Raw genomic sequence first — 24,163 nt, forward strand, 5'->3', positions numbered from 1 at the left:
TAAGTGTTCAAAGTTGCTGGAATTAGGTCCTACCATTTTATTAATGCCATAGAATATTTAATATAATAGATAGACACTGTGTTATAAATCACACTTTTCAGAGGATGTTATGTTAGTATCATAATTTGTAATATTCAAAAATTAAAATCAATATGTCACAGGTAAAAGTAAAATATAAACCTTTTATCATTTGCCATTGGCTTGCCTTCTCAAAAAAAAAAAAAAAAAAAAAAAACTAGTGCTCTTCAGATTTCTATTAAGTGCCATAATTCCTAAGGCCTTCTGTGTTATTATAAAAGGAAGGAGGCTCTGTTGGGTAAAGCTGACAGCAAAAGACTGACAACTTGAATATAATCTCAAGGATCCCTACATACAGAAGGGAAATAACTGATTGATGTATGCTGTCTTCTGACCCCCCAAAAAGGATTGTTGCATACACATAATACTAAATAAATAAATTCATGAAGAAAACATTTTTTTAATTCAAATAAGGCATTGTTCTAATACAAAGTCAATATTTAAGGACATTGGTGTGTAGAAAAAATTTCATAAATCTGGAATAAATAAATAAGATACAGTGTTGGCATGGCTGAAGGTCAAAAGGAGAATAGAGAAAGATATATTAACTACATATATTAGTGTATTGATTTGCATTTCCAATAAAAATTTATGATGTCTTGTTGAGTGAAATTTGTTGGAAATCAAATATATTCCTAGAAAACAAAAAAAGAGATAAGAGAAGAAATACCACTCTAGTCATTTTATTTATTATCATTTATTACAATTTATTCAATTTGCATCCCGGTTGTGGCCTCTCCAGTGTCTCCTCTCAATTCCACCCTCCATTCCTCTTCTCCTCCTATGCCCCTTGCCTAGTCCACTGATAGGGGAGGTCCTTCTCCCCTTTTATCTGACCCTATCATATCAGGTCTCATCAGGACTGGTTGCATTGTCTTCCTCTGCAGCCTGGCAAGGCTGCATGCTCCAAGGGGAGGTGATCAGAGAGCCTGACACTGACTTCTTGCCAGAGAAAGCCCCTGCTCCCCTTACTAGGGAACCCACTTGGGGACTGAATCTATGGGCAACATCTGAGCCAGAGTTTTAGGTCCTCTCCATGGAGTGTCCATGTTTGGGGTATCATTATCTTCTGGGCAGTGAAGACTCGGTGTTTTATGGCTCAGTTGTTCTCATTTTGAAGCTCCTGTTCCCTCCATGTCTTTCTATCTCCCTTTCTTTGATAAAATTTCATGCATTCTGCCCAAAATTTGTCTATGAGTCTCAGCATCACCTTTGATACCTCGATCAACAGTCTTTCAGAACTCTCTGTAGTAGGCTCCTATCCTGTTCCCTGTCTTCTCCTGCTTCCAATGTATCACATGTGTCCTTCAAAATGAGATTGAACATCTTTCCAAGGATCTTCCTTGTTTTTTAGCTTCTTTAGAAGTATAGATTTTACTATGTTTATCCTATATTATGTGTCTAATAACCACTTAGTAATGAATATATACCATTTGTGTCTTTCTGTTTCCGGATTACCTTACTCAAGGTGATCTTTCCTAGCCCCACCATTTGCCTGCAAATTTCATGATTTCTTTGTTTTTAGTTGCTGATTAGTATTCCATTTGGTAAATGTACCACAATTTCTGTATCCATTTCTCCTTTGAAGGACATCAAGGTTGTTTTTGGATTCTGGCTATTACGAATAGAGTTGCTAAGAACATTGTTGAGCAAATTTCCAAGTTGAATACTTGAGCATATTTTGGTTATATGTCTAGGAATGGTATAGCTGATGCTTGAGGTAGCACTATTCCTAATTGTCTAAGAAAGTGTCAGATTGATTTCCAAAGTGGTTGTTCATGTTTACACTTCAACCAGCAATGGAGAAGGGTTCCCCTTTCTCCACATCCTCTCAGATATGTGCTGTCATCTGAGATTTTGTTCTTAGCCATTCTGATGGTTGTAAGGTTGAAATCTCAGGGTTGTTTTGATTTGCATCTCCCTTATGATTAAGTACGTTGATCATTTCTTTAAGTGTTTCTCTGCCATTTGATATTCCTCTATTGAGAATTTTTGGTTTAGCTCTGTACCCCATTTTTTTAACTGCATTATTGTTTTTTTTTGTTTTTTTTTTTTTTTTGGTTTTTAAATTCTAAAGTTCTGTTTATTTGGGATATTAACCCTCTGTCAGATGTAGGGTTGGTGAAGACCGTTGCCCAATCTGCAGGCTGTCTTTTTTTCTGGCAAAAGTTTCCTTTGCTTTACAGAAGGTTTTCAGTTTCATGACATCCCATTTATTGATTGTTGATCTTAGAGCCTGTGCTGTTGGAGATCTGTTCAGGAAGTTTTCTCCTGTGCCAATGAGGTCAAGGCTCTTCCCCACTTTTTCTTCTTACAGGTTTAGTATGTCTTGTTTTATGTTGAGGTATTTGATCCTCATAGAGTTTTTTCTTGTGTAGGGTGATAAATATGGATCTATTTTCAATTTTCTTACATGTAGACATCCAATCAGAGCAGTATCATTTGTTGAAGATGCTGTCTTTTTTCCATTGTATGGTTTTGGCATCTTTGTCAAAAAATCAGGTGTCCATAACTGTGAGGGTTTATTTCTGGGTCTTCTATTGGATTACATTGATCCTCCAGCCTGTTTCTTGTACTATACATGTTTTGCTACTTTTGCTTTATAATACAGGGATGAGATCAGGGATGGAAATGCCTCCAGAAGATCTGTTATTGTACATAATTTTTTAGCAATCCTGAGGTTATTTGTTCTTGTTGATTTTCTACATGCAATTGAGAAATGGGTTTTTTGTTGTTGTTGTTGTGTTGTTTTTCTACATGCTATTGAGAATTGTTCTTTTAAGTTCTGTAAAGAATTGTGTTGGTATTTTTATGGGAATTGCATTGAATCTGTAGATTGCATTTGGTAGGGTGGCCATGTTCATTATGTTAATCCTACTGATCCATGAGCATAGGAGATCTTTCCATCTTCTGATATCTTCTTCATTTTGGTTTTTCAGAGACTTGCATTGTTTTTACATACAGGTCTTTCACTTGATTAGTAAGAGACACACCAAAGTTCTTCATTTTATTTGTGGCTATTTTAAAGGGTGTTGTTTCCCTAATTTCTTTCTCAGCCCTTTTGTCTTTTGTATACAGGAGGGCTACTGATTTTTTTTCAGTTCATTTCATATTCAGCCACTTGCTGAAGGCTTTTATCAGTTGAAGGTGTTCTCTGCTAGAAATTTTGGGGTCACTCAAGTATATTATCATATCATCTGCAAATAGTGTTACTTTGACTTCTTCCTTTCCAATATGTTTTCCCTTCATCTCCTTTAGTTGTCTAATTGGTCTAGATAGGACTTCCAGTACTATGGTGAAGAGATAAGGAGAGAGTTAGCAACCTAGCCTTGTCTATGATTTCAGTGGTATTGATTTACGTTTCTCTCCATTTAGTTTAATGTTGACTATAAGCTTACTGTATATTGCTTTTAGTATATTTATGTACATGCCTTGTACCCCTGATCTCTCCAAGACTTTAAACATGAATAGGTGTTGGATTTAGTCAAATGCTTTTTCAGCATCTAAAGAGATGATCATGTGTTGTTTTTTTTTTCCTACTGTTTATTTATGTGATGAATTACATTGAAGGATTTCCATATATTTAACCACCCCTGCATGCCTGGGATGAAGCCTATTTGGTCATCATGTGATGGGGGCTACAGGTAGAGTCAAACAATTCCTGAGTGGGGAGTGAGGACTAAATTAATTAAAGCAAGTCACAATACACACAGCATCTGCCTGAAAAGGCTGTCAGTATGATTGCAACATAGGTTTATTCCACAATTCATTTTTTATAGGCAAAGCAAAAGCAATTCACATCAATACTAAAAGCAGATCTTGGACCTGCCAAACTTTTCTAAAATTACTTCCCTATAGCAGATATGGTCCAAGGTCACACAACTATCTTTAAGGAACTTGACGAAACTTCCTCTTTTCTCTGTCTCAAGGTGAAAGCTAGGGTGAAAACATATTTTTTCAATAAATAACATAGCAGCTTGAGAAACAAGCAGCTCTTTACAATTGTGGATGATATCTTGGATGTGTTCTTGGATTAAGTTTGTGAGAAAAATTTTTGAGTATTTTTCATCAATGTTCAAAAGAGAATGATAGGTATGACGTTCTCTCTTTTTGTTAGGTCTTTGTGTGGTTTAGGTATCAAGGTGACTGTGGCTTCACAGAATGAGTTTGGTAAGGCTCTTTCTGTTTCTATTTTGTGGAATAGTTTGAAGAACACTGGAGTTAGCTCTTCTTTGAAGGTCTGGTAGAATTCTGAGCTAAAACCATCAGGCGCTGGGCTTTTTTGTATGGGAGACTTTTGATGACTGCTTCTATTTTCTTGGGACATATAGGACAATTTAATCTATTCACCTTATCTTAATTTAACTTTGGTAAATGGAATCAATCAGGGAAAATGTCTATTTCATTTAGATTTTCAAATTTTGTGGCATATTTGTTACTTCAAATAATAAGTAAGACCTAATTATTCTTTGAATTCTCTCAGTGTCTGTCCTTATGTTTTCCCTTTTGTTTCTGATTTTGCTGATTTGGATAGTTTCTTTCTACCTTTTAGTTAGTTTAGCTAAGGGTTTGTCTATCTTGTTGATTTTCTCAAAGGACCAACTTTTGGTTTCCTTGATTATTTGAATGGTTTTCTTTGTTTCTAATTCATTGATTTCAGCTCTGAGTTTGATTATTTCCAATCATCTACTCCTCTTGGGTGTGTGCTCACTTTTTTCCTAGGGATTTTATGTGTGCCTTTATGTTGCTTGTATGAGATATCTCAAACTTCTTTCTGAAGACACCTAGTGCTATGAATTTTCCTCTTAGCACTGCTTTCATTGTGTCCCTTAAGACTGGGTAAGTTTTGCTTTCATTTTCATTGAATTTTAGGAAGTCTCTACTTTCCTTTTTATTTCTTCCCTGATCAAGCTGTCTCTGATTAGAGAACTGTTTAGTTTCTATGTGTATGTAGGCTTTTTGCTATTTTTGTTGTTGTTGAGGTCCAGCTTTATTCCATGGTGATCAGACAAGATACAAGGAATTATTTCAATCTTCTTGTGTCTGTTGAGGCTTGCATTGTGTCAGTTTTGGAGAAGGTTCCATGAGGAGCTGAAAAGAAGTTATAATCTTTTGTGTTTGGGTGAAAAGTTCTGTAGACATCTATTAGGTCCATTTGACTTAGGACCTCTGTAAGTGTCATTATTTCTATATTTAATTTCTTTCTAGATGATCTGTCCCTTGGTGAGAGTGGAGTGTTGAAGTCTCCCTCTGTTAAGGTGTTGGTATTGATGTGTGATTTGAGCTATAATAATGTTTCATTTACGAATTCAAGTGCTCTTGTATTTGGGGCATAGGTGTTCAGCATTGTGATGTTTTCCTGGTGGATTTTTCCTTTGATATGAATAGAGTGCCTCTCCTCATCTTTTTTGATTAATTCTGGTAGAAAGTCTATTTTATTAGATATTAAGATAACTACTGTTTGCTTGAAAAACCTTTTTCTAGCACTTTACTCTGAGGTAGTGTTTATCTTTGTGGCAGAGGTGTGTTTCTTGGATGCAGGATGATGTTGGAATCTGTTTCTGCAACCATTCTGTTAGTCTGTGTCTTTTATATTGGAGAGTTGAGTGCATTGATGTTGATAGATAATGTGACCAATGAATGTTAATTCCTTTTATTATGGAGTTGGTGGTGATAGTGTTTGTGTGCTTGTTTTATTGTGATATTTTTGTGAGTATATCTGTGTCCTGTGTCTTCTTCTGTGTAGTTGATTTTGATAGGCTGGAGTTTTCCTTCTAGGGGCTTCTTTAGGGTTGGTTTGATGTGAAGATATTGCTTAAGTTTAGTTTTGTCATGGAATACTTTATTTTCTCCTTCTATGTTGATTGAAAGTTTTGCTGGGTATAGTAGTCTGGTTTGACATCTGTGTTCTCCTAGAGCCTGCATACCATCTATCTAGGCCCTTCTGGCTTTCCAATCTTCTGTTGAGAAGTCTAATGTGATTCTGATAGGTCTACCTTTATATATTACTTGTCCTTTCATCCTTGCTCCTTTCTATGTTCAATAGATTTGACTAGTCAGTGTTTTGACTATTATGTGTCCTGAGGAGTTCCTTTTCTGGTCTAATCTATTTGATGTTCTGTAAGCTTCTTGTATGTTTAAGGACATCTCTTCTTTAGAGTTGGAAAAAAATCTTCTATGATTTTCTTGAAAATATGTTCTGGATACTGAACTGCCATGGGCTACATCAGTATCCAAGTGGGTTCCATTGTAAGAGGAACAGGGACTGTCTCTGACATGAACTGATTGGCCTGCTCTTTAATTACCTCACCCTGAAGGGGAAGCAACATTACCAGGCTGCAGAAGAAGAAAATGCAGCCATTACTGATGATACCTAATTGACTAGGATCAGAAGGAAGGAAAAGAAGACCTCCCCTATCAGTGGACTTAGGGACGGGCATGCATGCAGAGGGTGGAGGAAGGGAGGCATTGAGATGGGAGGAGAGAGGGAACTACAGGGGGGATACAAAGTGAATAAAATGTAATTAATAAAGAATTTTTTAAAAAGTTAAAAAAATATGTTCTGGACCTTGGATCCTATAATTTTCTTTTTTGTCTATTCCTATTATTCTTTGGTTTTGTCTTTTAATGGCATCCTTGCCTTCTTGGATGCTTTGTGTTTGGGACTTTTCTGATTTTATTTTTTTCTTTGAGAGATGTATCAATTTTTTTAATTGTATCTTCAGCTCCAGAGATTCTCTCTTCCCTCTCTTGTATTCTGTTGGTATTGCTTACCATTGTGGCTCCTGATCTTTTTTGTAAATTCTCCAGTTCCAAGATTTTCTCTGTTTGTGTTTTCTTTATTGATTCTAATTCAGTTTTCATGTCTTGCACTGTTTCCTTCTTCTGTTTGAATGTATATTCATCTTCCCATGATGACATCTATGTTTTATTGTGTGACTGTATTTGCCTGTATTTCTTTGAGATCTTTGTTTATTTTCTCTTTATTTTCTTTATTTCTCCTTTATTTCTCATTTCTCTTTATTTTCTCTTTATATGCCTCTATTTGTGTGGCTATATTTACCTGCTTTTTCTTTGAAAGTTTTGTTTGTTTCCTCTTTATGTGCCTTTAATAACTCCTTGTGCATTGCTTTAAAATAATTTTCTTGTGTTTCTGATGAATTCGATTATCCACTGGTTTTGGGGGTTGCTGATGAAGCCTATTATGTCCTGATTTTTTTTTTTTTGACGTTTTCGTATTCCTGCCTCTAGCCATCTGATTTTCAGTATCTCTTGCTGTTTGTTGCTGGAGCCTGTACTGTAGATTGGGTCTGTCTGTCTCTGAAGTCTGGATTTTTTTTTTCAGCAAGATGAGAGAGGTCCCCTGGTGAGAGGGTGGGTGTTAGTTTTTCAGATGCAGGTAAGGGAGGATAGTCTCAGGCACAAGTGAGCAAGTGCACAAGTGCAAGAATGTACATGGAGGTATGCCTGCCTGGAAGAAGGAAGTGAAAGGGAGAAGCACAAGTTCAGCTGTGGTGCAGGTGCAGTTTGCAGGTGTAGTAGGTGTGTGCAGGTGTCCGAGGGCTCAGTTGCCATCAGGCCTATCTCGGTATTGTGCTCCAAAGCTCAGATTTGTCTGGGCTGCACCATCCTGGCTCCAGGAATAGTTTCCAGGAATTGTTTGGCTGGACTCCACTGGTGGACCAACAGATTGAGGATTCTGTCCCAGAGATACCTATGTTGCCCATAGTGGGAGGGATCCAAAGTCTGGCTTTCAGTGTAGTGGGAGCCGGGATCTGCGGGAACTGTATGCACTCACTCGCAGAAGCACTTACTTGTAGGCATGTGTGGAGAGCACAGAATGCCTGTGTGCACTCACTGTCACGAGTGTGTGGAAAGTACAAAATGCCCACAAACTCACTGGCAGGCATATGTGATAAGCTTACAGAGCACAAAGTTTTCTACTCTCAGATTCAGGTCCCTTGTTTGGCCTTTAGAGTAAGAAGGCCTTGTACCTGGGGTTATGCACTCCCAGCTGCATTTGCAGGTGCTGCTGCAGAAGCCAGGGAAGGTGCAGCCAAAAGTGCAGGGGGTTAATAGCTTGTCACTCTCAGACCCTGGAGAAGTCCACAATGGGCTTGGGTCTAATCTGTCCCAGCTCACAGGTTGTCCCCTCTAGCCCTGGAAGCCTCAAAGTCGATGTTCTGGCTTCAGCTGCCCATTCACTCACCATTTTGGGGGTTTCAGTTCTTCTGGCCTTCAGAAATGGTTCACACTCTTGGCAGCCATCTTGGAGTTCACTACTCTAGTCTTTTCCAATGATTTGAAAAGCTTAGAAAATAAATGTAACTTATACGTAAGTAGTAGACATGTATCATAGATCATTGCATAGAGAAAATAATCATTTTTATACCTAGACCTTTGTTCTTGCTGATTAATTACTCAGCCACTGAGCAACATCCACTAAGCACCGAATTACTTTCAACTGAGTAGTTCCTAATCTGAGAGATTCTTATATTCTTTTCCTGCCAGTTCCACTTCTTAGTAATGCAAGGCTTTCTTTACTATCATTCTTGTTTCTAGATAAACTGTTATATATGCAGATATTCATACATAAGCCTTCAAACAAACATTGGACAGATTTACCTTGAGTATTTCCAAATGAAAGTATTCCAAAGAGCAAAATTAGAGAACTATTATGAAAAAAATCAAGGTTTTTTAAATTAAGATTTTTAAGTTTACAGAATACAGACTTTTATTATATTTTCATATAGAAATCTCATGATACTTTGCTCATATTTCCCCTATCACCTTCCCTTTTCCCTTCCTCTACTAGCCTGTTCCTTTCCTCTTCTCAAATATTTTTTCTCTTTGCTTTCATGTTATATAACTAAAATATCATATAAACAAAACAAATATTTATAATGAATCTAGTTTCTGTACATCATGTCTTCCCCCTTCTCTTGTTTCCATTTTTCCCCCTTTAGACAACTTTCTTTTCATATATAATTTTCATAAAATTTAGAGTAATAAACAAAGGGTAATTCCAAGGAAAGATACTGCCTTGCCCATTCGGCCAATCAACCATGTTTTTCTGGAGCTATTCCAAAACATAGGCACCAGAGAATGGAAAAAAATATATTTATCTTAAGCTGATTTTACACACTGTGTAAACCATCACTACCACAGCCTTTTGGGAGCATTCAAGGGAAAATTGTCTTCTTAGTGTCTAGCAGAACACCTGTATGTTTTGAAGTTATATAAGATAAGCATTCTGGGAAAAGTATATTACAAATTTTATGGGGAAAGTGAATGAATATTGAACAATTTTGTTACTTGAATCACTTAACTTTGCAAATATAGATAAATTATGTTTAACTATCAAGAAAATATTACAGTGTTAATATGTATCATTAAAAAGATAAAATCATATTGTATCCTACTGTACTGATGATGAGAGTAGAAATTCATCATTGAAACTTGTGAGCAATTTGGCATTATATAAAAATTTACATAAACAAGTATTTATATTTCCTGACACTAGAGTTCAACTTTTGAAAATTTTAATTTCTTGAATATTTTTCACAATGCAGAATTATTGTACTTTTCCTTTTTTGAACAAAACAAACAAACAAACAACCTTTTCCAAAATACTACATACTTTAAAATGAGGCAAGGAGGCAACTCAAGAAAAGTTAAAAGAACTATTGAGATTTTGTTCATTTAATATTGATATTGAAGTTGTGATTGCAAAAGAAAGGAAAAGATAAAAACATGATTATATGAGAACAACATATATATGCTATATTATAAATATATATTACAACATTCAATAAGAAGTAATACAAATAATAATAGATAAGGAATTTATTATATCGTAAAACACTCAAAAGTAGTTTGTAGCCATTATCACATAAAAAATATTGAAGTCTAAACTGTCACATGAAAAATGTAAAATTATATTAATGTAAAATCAAGGACTGGGGCATACTAAGTGGTAGATACATGCCTCTTATGTGGGAGGCCCTGGATTTGATTTCTAGTACTTCAGAAACATAAACCATGCTGCAGAATTATGTACAAATTATAACATAAACACTTGTATGTGTATCTAAATCAATATGGAAACAAAGAAGATTACAGTTGTAATTGTGGAAATATGACATTACAAGTGTTTGCCTTCTCTACAAATTTTGTTTCTTATTACTTTTTAAGGAAAGCACATGCTCTTCTAAAAGTACACAAGCAGGGGCTATAGAGATGGTTCAACAGTTAAGGGTACTTGCTGTTCTTCAAAGGAGCCACATTCTATTTCCAGCACACACACACACACGAGAGAGAGAGAGAGAGAGAGAGAGAGAGAGAGAGAGAGAGAGAGAATCACAGTTGCTTACAGCTACATTTTCTAGGGATGTCCATGCTTTCTTCTAGCCTCTGTGTGTTCCATGTGTGAAACATATGGCACACATATACTCTTATGTAAGAATAAAGGATCCTAAAATTTACAAACTAAACAGCAATTTTCATTTTGTGGTAAAAGCATGAAGTGAATCACTAAATAAAATATTTTCATTCAAAAATTTTCCTTAATTATTTATAAAATAATTTGTCTTCACTACCTATACTTTTTCATTTGATGATATATTAGCACTAACTGAAATATATTTTAGTGGAAATTTGGTGAAAGTCAATGAATATTTTTTTTAAATTCTCTCTAAATTCAATATTCTAAACTTGATTTTGTTGTAATTATAGATTCAGGTACAGTTGCAGAAGCTAACAAAATTCCTTTGTACCCTTCACCAAATTTCCTCATAGCTGAAGTTTAATATAACAACCAGGGCACTGGCATTGGCATAACTAAGCATGTTTTATTTTAGTTTTTCCTGTTTTGCAAGAACTCATTTCTGCATTCTTTATATTTTTTTTAATGAGAAGAATTTCTATTGGGAATAAAATGAAACAAACTAGGTATGCATAGCCATTTTAGCAATTGAAAATCCTCTACTGAGTCACTTTTGAATGTGGTTGCAATTAGGGGATGACTGCAATATGAATATAGTTTTTAATAGTACATTATTATGTATAAAAGATTTTTATTACTCTCTTCCCAACAATATGTTGGTTATAGAGGGAGAGTCCAGTTTTTTTCTTTCAAATAATTATAGTTGTTCAGAGCCCTGGGAATCTGCAATAAAAATGGATTTGTGAAAATAAGAATGCACCACAATGACTTGACACTTCAGTCACACAACTGTCAAAAAAGTTATATATATTAAATTATAAAAATTCCACTTCTAGATATTGTAAAAACAGAAAGCAACCCACATCAAGTATGTAACTCCCATTGCTAAAAACATTCACTCAACAAATTGAGATGTTACCCTAAAAGCAGGGCAGATAGCATGCTGAAAAAAATACAAAATCTTGAGTGGGAATGAGACAGGCTCCTTGGTCCTCTGGAGAGGCTGTTTAACTAGCAAGAGGACACTATATGCTCACCACTACCTTCCATAAATGAGGGATAACCAAGACAGCCTGCACATGCTCTTCAATTTTTTTTTCTGCCACAGTAAATTTGATTACTTATTCAACTATAAGTACCTATGAAATTGCATTAAATCTCAGACAATGATTATATGTAATGAATTTATTTCTCAAGACTCTGAATGCTCAGAATGAGAAACACTCAACTAGAAGGGGGAAAAAAAGAAAGAGGACTACTTGATCTTTTATTACTGCAGCATGGAACAGTAATGTTTGAAGACAATGGGAAGGGAAAATATGCAAGCCCCATAAAGGAAAGTTGCTTAGACTTAAAAATGCTGTGATTTCAGCCCTCTGTTAACATAGGCAACTGCACATGCTGACACACTCATGTGAAACATGCATGCATGCTCGTTTCTCTATGAAGAAATTCAAAACTTGAGCCTTTTGAAAAGTCTTTTCAACCCTGAGATTACATCTTACACCCTTCAGAATGGCTAAAATCAAAAACTCAAGTGACAACACATGCTGGAAAGGATGTAAAAAAAAGGGGAACCCTCCTCCACTGCTTGTGGGAATGTAAAGTTGTACAACAACTTTGGAAATCAATCTGGCACTTTCTTAGAAAATAATAAATAGTGTTACTTCAAGATCCATCTATACTACTCCTGCACATATATCCAAACAATGCTCAACCATACAACAAGGATATTTGATCAACTATGTTCCTAGCAGCTTTATTTACAATAGCCAGAATCTGGAAACAACCTAGATGTCCTTCTGAGGAATGGGTACAGAAATTGTGTTACATTTATACAATGGATTACTACTCAGCAATTAAAAACAAAGAAATCATGAAATTTGCAGGCAAATCAATGGAACTAGAAAAGATCATCCAGAGTGAAGTAACCCAGAAGCAAAAAGACACACATGGTATATACTCACTTATAAGTGCATATTAGCCATATAATATAGGATAAATATACTAAGATCTATAGTCCCAAAAAAGCTAAACAAAAGGAGGACTGTAGGGAAGATTACTAATATTCAGAAGGGCAAACAAGATAGACTTCAGAAGTGGGAGAAGACAAGGCACAGGACAGGAGTTTACCATAGAGGAACTCTGAAAAAAAAATCTACCCAGCAGAGTATTGAAGCAGATTCTGAGACTCATAGCCACACTTTGGGCAGAGTGCAGAGAAGCATATGGAAAAGGAGGGGGGGATAGAAATAACTGGAGTGGACAGGAGCTTGACAAGGAGACCAACAGAGCTAAAAATCGGGACTCAGGGAGTACTGCAGAGACTGATGTTCCATCCAAGGCCCATGCAGGGAGAGAACCTAGACTTCCTGCTCAGATGTAGCCTATAGGGAACTCTGTCTCCATGGGAGTTCTCTACTGAGAGGATCAGGGGCTGTCTCTGTCATGATCTCCCTTATCAGGTCTTTGATTTCTGACCCCACCCCCACCCCGTGAGGTGGCCTTACTAGGCCGCAGAGAAAGAAGAGGGAGGGAGTGTGGGACTGGGAGGGGGAGGCTACAGCCAGGATACAAAGTAAATAAATTGTAATAAATAATAATAAAAACTAAAATAATTAAAAATGAGAGTTTTTACCTGATTGAGATCTCCCTAGCCAATGTCAGACCTAGTTCTTTATTATTACCTCATTTGTCACAAAGTGAACTCAGACTGACCTATTTATCCACCTTGCATATAAAATCAATAATATTGCTTACCTAGCAAGCTCAGGTAAAACAATATTTGGCAAAACAATATTTTGCCAACCAGCATTTATACATAGACAGAAACTCATTGAAATTCCACAGCGTTATTCTAAAACATGAATCTACAATTAAACTGGCTTTTGCACAGTTCCGTTCTTGATGTCCCATTATGCTGTGTGGACCATCTTTTTGTGTATGATTTCAAGAAAGGACCATTCTGGCCTATACCTTTTAAAAAAGAATGGGAGGCTAAGTCATTTGGCAAGTCAGAACTTTGAAAGTTAATCCAGATTCCACACAAGTATTTCTTTTTTTCTTTTTTTTTTTTCTTCAAAGGTATGCAATGAGGCTGAAGAACTTTGCAAGTCCCATGGCTTCTGATGGGGACAAAAAGCTAGCAGTATTATGGTGAGTTACAAGGAGGCCACGAGGAAACTGCTGAAATACTGCAGTGGGATGTGAACACTCCATATTAACTTAAGCAGCTTAACCTAGATCATTATTCTGGCTTTCTAGTGAACTGTTAAAAGATAACAAATGGATTTCTTTTCTCACAGACTAAAAATCTACTACCCCCTGCAATTTATACTGTTATCAAAATGGGATTTTAATAATTCTGCCTTTATTTGTTAAAAGTGTCTTTATTTACACATGTTCCTCAATCTGCAATTAGATGAGTGACTACAAAATAAGAATTTGTGTATTTAACAGTGTATGGTCTTCATGAGGCACTACTGCTAACTTAATCCTTTTATTCTCACCCAGCTACCGATGCTTGTCACTTCTCTATTTGAGGATGTTTAAACTGAAGAAGGACCATGCTATGAAATACTCCAGATCACTGATGGAGTATTTTAAGGTAATCCTTATTTTATATGATTTATACATAGAGGATGATCAAAACCCTAATTAAACATGCCGGACATGTTAGTAGATGTCAGATTACAAAGAGAAGATAGATACTGCCACAGGCATAACCTCTTTTACTTCAGCTGGACCCAGCCTCTGACTCCCAAGTGAGAAGTTACAGTAGTGTAAATGGCCTGTGACAGCCTCTTTATTGCAATCAGGGAAGTATACTCTGCCTGCCAACAAGATGATAGTAAGTTTTGTCTTTGGGTATGGCCAGTCTCTCATTTGAAAAGGCCAGCCAAAAAATACTTCAGCTGTAATAGAAGTCATCATTGCCACATTGACAGTAGGTAGACATCTCTTTCTGTTCCTCAAAGTCTTTTGCTCGTGGGAAATCTTGGTGTGTGTGTGGTTTCAGTTTAAGGCATTTGATTGCACTGATTACCAAAGGAAACAAATGGACAAAGTCATCCTCTAGAGAGCTGAGGTTGTTGTTTCTATTTGTTTTTGTTTTGTTGTGTTTTAATTTGCAAATGAACAAGTGAGGTAACCACAAAATAAGATGACAATATTTGAGAATGAATCAACATAAAAATTCAAGCAGCAGTCTAGTGTTAGGCTTGGCTACTCTATGCTCTAATATGGCTTCTGTCTAGTAACACTGGCCTTAACTTAAACTGAGGTGCTTCACTGTTCCTTTCTTTTGGCCTGACCTTAGTGGAAAATGACTTTTTGTCAAGTACGTGAGACTACTTAACCATGTTGCATGTAGCAGTTGTCTAGAAGAAAATCGAATCATGATCCCGTGACCCTTAACAAGTATTCTGTGAGTACTAGTGTATGCCTGCATGATGACACTGTGACACATCTGGGAACATGAGCAAGATCCCCATTTACTATGTAATATAGAAAAGATGTCATAAAGCTAGTGCTCACGTGAGTAAAAAGGGATCACATACAGCAGTTCCTCAGTCCTTACCTTCTTACAGTGGACTGTAGAAAGGTAGATGTTGAATTTCACTGAACTTCTAAAATCCCTAGAGGGCCTAAAAAGCCGGAGTGTTGAGTCCCATTCCTCCAACAAGTATCCTTAGTTAGGGCCTGAGAATGTGCATTTCTAACAAGTTTTCAACTAATTCTCATGCTGCTGGCTTTGTCAACTCTCTGATAGCCACTGTTGTAATATCTGTTTTCTAAATGTGTCTTGCCAGGGAATTGAAAAACGTCAAACAGATGCTGTGTAACCCATCTGCCTGCAAGTGTGTTGTACTCATTTAGGGTGAAACTAAATCAAGTCTTCCAGAATGCACATTATGTCATTGACACAGCATTGAATTCTTCCTAACTCTAGAAAACACTGACTGTCCTTTTGCAAATGGGGCTGGACTGAAGGCCAGAGGGTAGAGAAGACTACCTAACCTGACTCAGACTGGGGTCACACTGAGCTTGTCCTGTCCTGTCATGGTATGCTGAATATCAGCTTTTCCTTTCATGCACAAGGCTGTGGCCTGAAAAAAAAGCAAACAAGCAAACAAACAAACAAAAAACAGGAAGTCAATACTTTAAAGAGTTCCAACTTCTTTTGCAATGCAGCCCTGAACTAGTTGCATTGCTAAACAGAGAAAAAAGCCAGCCATGAAAATTTGCATGTAAAGACCAAAAATCACAATGATTTCTGAGAACAAACAAGCAAACAAAAATGTTTTGCATGGATTCTTCATCTTCCTTGGATATCAGACTTTATAGCTAAACCTGTATCCCATGGGGAAAGTTTGCAACTAAAGTTAAAGGTGAAAAACTTACTTGTTCTCTGAAGGGCTTGTTTTGCAGAATAAATTTCAGATGAGCATAATCAAACCACTTCTTGGAGAACTGTGTCTGATTTCACTGGGCCCTTTAGTATATAAGATCTTTCATCAAGTGACTTTCATGGTCCTGATTGGAGCCCACTAATTATCCTAACCAGCTATTTTCATCGAGTGTGCGTCGTGGTGTGCTGATGTGCACATACATTCAAGTTCTGCATCCCAAAATGCTGCAATCAATATTAATGAACTCTAAATCACACTTACATCTGTCTCTGAATTAATAAACACAGAACACATGTCCTTATTTCCCTCTTTCTTGCTCTCTTTCAGCAAAATGCTTCAAAAGTTGCTCAGATACCATCTCCTTGGGTAGGCAATGCAAAGTAAGTATTATGCCAAAAAAACTGCTTTTTCATTAAAATGAATGATTGGATACATCCCCCATATATTTTTCACTGATTTATCAAGACTAAAAGACAATTTCAATACTGTAGTCATATTCTTACACATAGAATTCTAGCCAGGTTTCAGCTGATGGAGAGACAAAAAAGTTTCAAATGTTGTTCCACAAAGATCTATAAGCTAAGTGATGGCCATAAAAATCTGCTAATGAGATGGCAAGCAACATATCATTCCTGGAAGGTGGGATAAAGTTAAATCCACTGTAATTATTTGTCAGTTATTCACTTGGTAATGAAAAATCAATAAAATATTCAATGATATATGGTAAGTTATGTTTAATAAAACTAAAGGCATAATAGAGCTGAATATGTGAAGATACTTAGCCAATTATCTGGATCTTCATGGAGTTTTTTATATAAATATTAAAACACCTTGACCTAAATATAAAAGCATGTACTCTGATGCTGATGTAAAGCATCATGGAAGTACCCAGACTTATATAGCCTTATTTAGAGCCCTAACTGGTTAGGTTCCCTCTCCCTTGACTTCCCAACATTACAATGAGATTCTGAAGGAGACTTGCTGTAGACATCAGGCTGCACATATCTCACTAATTAAGCTAGCTGTACTGCTCTCCTTTCAGATTTGCCCTTGTTTCTTTCAAATGAAAGGGGTAGTCTTATGCCAACTGGAGGCCACAGAGGAGATGATCCTTACAAAGGGCAGTTATGAATCCCCCTGACTCCATCGTGTGCCTTTGCTAAATTTCCTAAACAGTCATGTCACCTCTGGTTTCAAAAGTATTCCATCCCTTCCTAGCCCATTTTTTCCCTATATTAAAAAAATAAAAGCAGATGTCAGTGAATACATTCAAAATAAACATGTTATAACTGCTTTATCCAGTTTTTATCTTATCAAAAATGTTGCATCTCTGATCAAAATATCTTCCTCATGAGTAAAATAGCCTCTATTATCATCTTACAAAGTGTACTCCAAAAGCAGTGGGCCAGTGAACTCTACTTTGAGATCATAAAGCCATTCAGAACAAGGAAACAGATCCATTAATAACTACAAATTAACTCAACTACTGAGCTGAAAGGAAGCACCACTTCAGCCTACACTGAGGAACAAAAAGTTAAGACTTTCTCTTTCTCTCTCTGGAACTTCAGAAAATAAAAAATAACCATCAAGAGACCCAGAGAAAGCTATTTTTTTTTTCTGAGCACAGAATAAAGTAAGGGCAAGATCAGGTAAACAACTAGCATTGAATCACTATATATAATTATTTATTTATATAATTTTGAAATAGAAAAACTCAAAATTCATTCTAAGCTTGTGAGATCACATGAAAAGACATCTCAAGCAGCTTCATTCTAACAAAAATGCACTTCCTTTGGTTGACAGTCATGCTTTTTAATGAGGAAACCCCAACTAATTACACAGGGAGGGATGGCATGGAGCAATGACTTCAGATCCATTTGCTCTACAAGAGCCCTGTATGACAATGGAATCATTGAGATGAATTCCACATGTTCTCTGTACCACAGAAGGAGGGAAGTGGAAGGAAGTGACAAGTATAAAGAAAAGTTTGGTGGAAGACCAATAATTTAGGTGTTTGGGCTTGGCCAGACAAGGATTCTTATCTTAAGCCTATATTAGATTATCTAACATCCCAGTTAGTAAGCACAGTGTGCTTCCTCCATGAGACAGTAATTCTGACTTATGAGCCTCCTCACCTGGCCAGTGATTGAGAAGTAAACTGCCCAGAGGTGGTGCTGGCCACATTATTCTTGGATGAGACTATCACAGGAAAGTACGTGGAAAGGTGAGTAGACAGTGAGAATAGATTTGTGGGAACTAGGTTCCATCAATATTGTGAAAAATGCCCAGAAAATTAGTTAAAGAAAAGATAAGAAAAATATTTGGTATAGGGAAAAGACAAGCAACTATATTTTCTATGAAGGGCTCGATAGTACCTATTTGGGGCTTTGCAGACTCAGAAAAATGAACACATTAATTATGTGGAAGAAATGAGGACAGGAAACAAAATTCCACAATGAATTACCTGATAAAACTTTAACCTGGAACCTCCACTCAGATGTAGCCTGTGGTAGCTCAGTAACCAATTGGTTTCCCAAAGTGAGGGGAACAGGGACTATTTCTAACAGGAACTCAATGACTGGCTCTTTGGTCTCCCCACCCCCGAAGGGAGGAGCAGTCCTGTTAGGCCACAGAGGAGGGCTTTGCAGCCAGTCCTGAAGATACCTGATAAAACAGGATCAGATGAATGGGGAGGAGGTCCCCCCTATCAGTGGACTTGGAAAGGGGCACGGTGGAGATGAGGGAGGGAGGGAGGGACTGGGAGGGAATGAGGGATCGGGACACGGCTGGGATACAGAGTTAATAAAATGTAACTGATAAAAAAAAATAAAAATAAAGAAGTAAAAAAAAAACTTTAAAAATAACATAAGACTTGTATAAGTTTTGAACTACAACTCTATCAATATGATTTTAGCATATTCATATATATTAATTAATTGTTGTTCAAAATTAGTGGTTCCTTTCATTAAATCATTTACAACTGCTGTCTTTTCCAACTACCACAAATTCACAGGCCACACAGAAATAGTTGGGCCAGATTTACAAATCCATGACAGAGATTTGGAACTCATTATGTAGAGTGGTTAAAAGAGCTGGACAACCAGCTCAAATGATACAGAGTGATAACAACAAGACTGAAGGCAAGGATAACACCTGGAATTTGAAATAAGGAACTTGTTTGAAGGCTCCTTAAGTGTTGCTTCGGTAGACATGTAAATGGTGGGTACTATATTGAAGGAGTTAAAAGTTTTCTACTTGCTTGAGACATTGGCCAGTTCAAATAACACAAGGACTCTGGAGGTCACTGGAATGACCATCAAATAAATGCCCTCATCCCACAAGCTTGTGAAAGGTAATAGTGGTCTGACCAAACATATAGTACATTGAATCTCAGGAGAACACTAGAAATAACCTAATATGAATACAAAGATGATAATAGAAGTGGGCAGATGTCAGGTGAAATCTTTAGGCAAGTACAGATAGGGCTTTGGAGGAAAGCAGGTCTGTCCTTAACTCCTGATGTTTTGGATAATTTGCAACAGGGCCCTCAAATAAAAGCTGGCTTCTATGAAGTCTTGATTCCAATCTACCAAAGTTGGCAGGAGGCTAGTGATAATAATGATGAATCCCTAAGATCAGTGCTCAGTGAACAGTAGCTGGTCAAAAAACAAAACAAAACAAAAAAATCCAGAGGTTATTGCTGCTGTCAAAGTTATCATTCACATAGTTACCTCTTAAAGTTGGAAAGCATTAACTAGTCTTGCTCCACATAATCTTTTTTTCTTTTTTAATTTAATTTAAATATTTATTACAATTTATTCACCTTGTAGCCCCTCTGCAGCTCCCTCCCTCATCACCTCCCAGTCCTATCCACCCTCCCTCTTCTCGCCCTATGCCCTTTCCCTTCTCCCCTTCTATACAACTTCAGCTTATCAAGGCTGGCTGCATCATCTTCCTCTGTGGCCTGGTAAGGCTGCACCCCGCAGAGATAGATAATCAAAGACCCAGCTACTTAGTGCATGTCAGAGACAGCCCCTGTAACCTTTGCTAGGGAACCCACTTGGAAACTGAACAGCCAATGGGCTTCCTTTGAACATGGGGTCTAGGTCCTCTCCATGCATGGTCCTTAGTTGGAGTATCAGTCTCTGCAGGCCCCCTGGGCCCAGGTATTTTTGTTCTATTGTTCTCCTTGTGGAGCTACTGTCCCCTACAGGACTTTCGACCTCCCTCTTCTTCCATAAGGATTCCAGCACTCTGCCTAAAGATTGGCTATGAGTCTCTTTTTATTTTATTTTATTTTATTTTGTTTTTTTTATCAGTTACATTTTATTAACTCTGTATCCCAACCGTGTCCCGATCCCTCATTCCCTCCCAGTCCCTCCCTCCCTCCCTCCCTCATCTCCACCGTGCCCCTTTCCAAGTCCACTGATAGGGGGGACCTCCTCCCCATTCAACTGATCCTGTTTTATCAGGTATCTTCAGGACTGGCTGCAAAGCCCTCCTCTGTGGCCTAACAGGACTGCTCCTCCCTTCGGGGGTGGGGAGACCAAAGAGCCAGTCATTGAGTTCCTGTTAGAAATAGTCCTTGTTCCCCTCACTTTGGGAAACCAATTGGTTACTGAGCTACCACAGGCTCATTATCTCCTTCGATACCCTGGTAGGTAGAGTCTTTCAGAGGTCCTCTATGGAAGGCTCTTTTCCTGTTCCTTGTCTTCTCCCACTTCTGATATCTATCCTGTTTGCACTTCTGAATGAGGATTAAGCGTCTTCCCTGGGGTCTTCCTTGTTGTTTAGCTTCTTTAGGACTATAGATTTTAGTATGTTTATCCTATATTTTACAGCTAACATCCACTTATAAGTGAGTATATATCATATGTGTCTTTCTGCTTCTGGCTCCCCATAATCTTACAGCTCTTATTCTGGATTTCCCTTTCACACTTGATTTTTCTCACTGAGTAAACAGTGTTTATGCATGTAGTGCATGTGTATTTACATGTGTTTATATATGTACACACATGTGCGGAGGCCAGAGATCAGTATCAGTTATCTTCCTGTAATCACTTGAAACTTTATTTTTGAAAGACAGAATCTCTCCCTGAATCTAGAGCTCACTGATTGGGTACACTGGCTAGCAAATGAGTCTCTGAAATCTACTTATTATCACTTTCTAGCACTGAAATTACAGGTGCTAGCCATTATGCCTGGTTTTTATGTGTTGGGAACTGAACTAAGCTCCTTATGCTAATAGAGCAAACATTTTATCCACTGAGCATCTCCCTAGCTCCATTATGTGTTCTTTTAAATGAGCATCCATTCATTGTTTCATTTACCTCAACACATGCCTATAATACTTCAAACACTCTGCCAGTGCCTTTACCAGCAAATACCAATTATCATATTGCAGATTTTTATCATTCTGTATTGCAGAGCATTTTATAGTGTATACTAAATAAAGAAATTAAATTGGTATTCTTTGAACACATTATATTCCAGGTAATGTTTTGATATAGCACAAGACAAAGTTCATGATGTAAGAGAAAGATAATTAAAAATTTATAATTCAGTTTCTACATGTAGCTTTCCAGTTTGATCATCAACATTTATAATTTGTTTGTATATTTGATTTTATATTTTTATTTTTTTAAATGCAGTTTTTTATTATTACAGTTTATTCACTTTGTATCCCAGTTGTAGCCTCATCCTAGTCCCCTCCCAATCCCGCCCTCCTTCACCCCTCATCTCCTCCCATTCCCCTTCCCCAGTTCACTGATAGTGGAGGTACTCCTTCCCTTCCATCTGAATCTAGCTTATCAGGTCTCATCAGGACTGTCTTTCATAGTCTTCCTCCTCTGTGGCCTGGTCAGGCTGCTCCCCTGTCAGGGAAAGGTGATCAAAGAGTCAGCCATGGAGTTCATGTCAATGATAGCCCCTGTTACCCTGAATAAGCAACCCATTTGGAGACTGAGCTGCCATGGGATACCTCTGTGCAGGGTTTCTATGTTATCTCCATGAATGGTCCTTGGTTGAAGTATCAGTCTCACTAAGCCCAGACTTTTTGGTTTTGTTGTTCCCCTTGTGGAGATCCTGACCCTTCCAGGGCTTTCTACCTCTCCCTTCTTTCATAAGATTCCCTGAACTCTGCCCAAGTTTGTCTATGATTCACAGCATCTGCTTTAATACCCTATTGGGTAGAGCATTGCAGAGGCCCTCTGTTGTAGGCCCTTGTCTTGTTCCTTATTTTCACCTTCTTTAGATGTCTATCCCATTTGCATTTCTGAATGAAGATTGATCATCTTACCCAGGGTCCTCCTACTTGCTTAGCTTTTTTAGCTGTACAGATTTTAGTGTGCTTATATTATATGTTTAATATCCACACATAGTGAGTATATACCATGTGTGTCTTGCTGCTTCTAAGATAGGTCACTCAGGATGATCTTTTCTAGTTCCCACCATTTGCCTGCAAATTTCATGATTTCCTTCTTTTTAATTGCTGAGTAGTATTCTGTTATGTAAATGTATCACAATTTCTGTATCCATTTCTCAACTGAGGGATAAGGGCATCTGGGTTGTTTCCAGATTCTGGCTATTACAAATAAAGCTGCTAAGAACATGGTTGAGCAAATGTCCTTACTGTGTACTGGAGAAACTTTTAGATATATGCCTAGGAGTGGCATAGCTGGATCTTGAGGTAGCACTATTCCCAATTGTCTGAGAAAGGGCCAAATTGATCGTTAAAGTGGTTGTACAAGTTTACATTCCCACCATCAATGGAGGAAGGTTACCCTTTCTTCACATCCTCTCTTGCATGTGTTCTCACTTGAGTTTTTTATCTTAGCCATTCTGATGGGTGTAAGGTGAAATCTCAAGTTCGTTTTTATTTGCATTTCCCTGATGACTAAGGATGTTGGGCATTTCTTTAAGTGTTTCTCTGCCATTCGATATTCCTCTATTGAGAATTCTGTTTATCTCAGTATCCCATTTTTAACTGGATTACTTGATTTTTTGCTGTTTAACTTCTTGAGTTCTTTATATATTCTGGATATCAGCCCTCTTTCAGACATAGGGTTGGTGAAGATCCTTTCCCAATCCTTAGGCTGTCATTTTGAATATTCCTGTCTCAAGGCCCAGAAAATATTTTCATCACCATTTGTTAAAGATGCTCTTTTCTTCTGTGTGTATGTTTGGATTCTTTATCAAAACTCAAAGTATGTATATAGATTATATCTGGGTCTACAATTCTGACACTGAACAACATGTTTGTTGTTATGCCAATACCATGTTGTTTTTATCACTATATCTCTGTAGTATAACCTGAGCGGTGATACCTCCATCAGTTCCTTTATTGTTGAGGATTGTTTGGGTTATCCTGGTATAGTGGTGGTGGTGGTGGTGGTGGTAGTGGTGTGTTTCTATATAAAATTTGAGGTTATTTTTCAATTTCTATCAACAGTTGAGGTGGAATTTTCATGGAGTTTACACCCTTCTGTTAATTGCTTCTGGGAACATGGCCATTTTCACAATCCTACCTGTCCATAAGCATAGGAGATCTTTCTATCTTCTAGTTTCTTCTTCAATTTCTTCCCTCAGTGTCTTGAAGTTTTTTATTTCATAAGTCTAGATTGTGTATAATCAACGGACGAAACTAGAACAAGAAAAAAATGTTAAAAATTGACTGGAGCAAGAGGAGAAGCAGTGGTGCAATCATCAATAAGCCATGGAATATCTGAAAATGAGAATTCCAAGCTAGGAGAAATGAAAAGAAATATGTGCCACATGAGGTCAAGGGAGAACAAAGGAACAATATGATATATGTATACAAATATATTTATCATGCCAGGTGTGTGGCATATGCCTTTAATCCCAGCACTTGGGAGACAGAGGCAGGTGGATTTCAATGAGGTTGAGGCCAACCTGTCTACAGAGTGAGTTGCAGGACAACCAAGGCTACACACAGATAAACCCTGTCTTGAAAAACACACACAGAGAAAGTCAGAAACACACACACATAAGGTTAATCAGAATTTTATGTTTTTAAATATGTACTTCTTATGTTTGCTGGCAACCTTAGAATTCTTCTCCTTAAAAAAAAAAGTAGTTAGTTCTAATAAAAATCATACTTGTCTTACTGTGTGTAGAACACTACAACTTATTCCTCCTGTGTAAATAACTTGATTTTTACCAGTTTTCCAATTATCCTGTCTTCTCCATCCTAGCATGTGTTAACCATGAT

The 24,163-nt window shown here is 37.2% G+C and overlaps 1 protein-coding gene across 2 annotated transcripts in view; it reads left to right on the plus strand.

The window, feature by feature from the left end:
• Aff2 (ALF transcription elongation factor 2) overlaps positions 1 to 24,163 on the plus strand; it is a 793,967-nt gene that overhangs the window by 758,914 nt on the left and 10,890 nt on the right. For both annotated transcript variants that reach the window (XM_060375629.1, XM_060375630.1), the window contains exons 18-20: positions 13,607 to 13,678; positions 14,036 to 14,129; positions 16,261 to 16,313. In XM_060375629.1, the coding sequence (XP_060231612.1) occupies positions 13,607 to 13,678; positions 14,036 to 14,129; positions 16,261 to 16,313 (219 nt within the window). The remainder of the gene's footprint in view (positions 1 to 13,606; positions 13,679 to 14,035; positions 14,130 to 16,260; positions 16,314 to 24,163) is intronic.

Source organism: Meriones unguiculatus, chromosome X (assembly GCF_030254825.1).
Source record: "Meriones unguiculatus strain TT.TT164.6M chromosome X, Bangor_MerUng_6.1, whole genome shotgun sequence".
In the NCBI taxonomy this organism is placed as follows: domain Eukaryota; kingdom Metazoa; phylum Chordata; class Mammalia; order Rodentia; family Muridae; genus Meriones; species Meriones unguiculatus.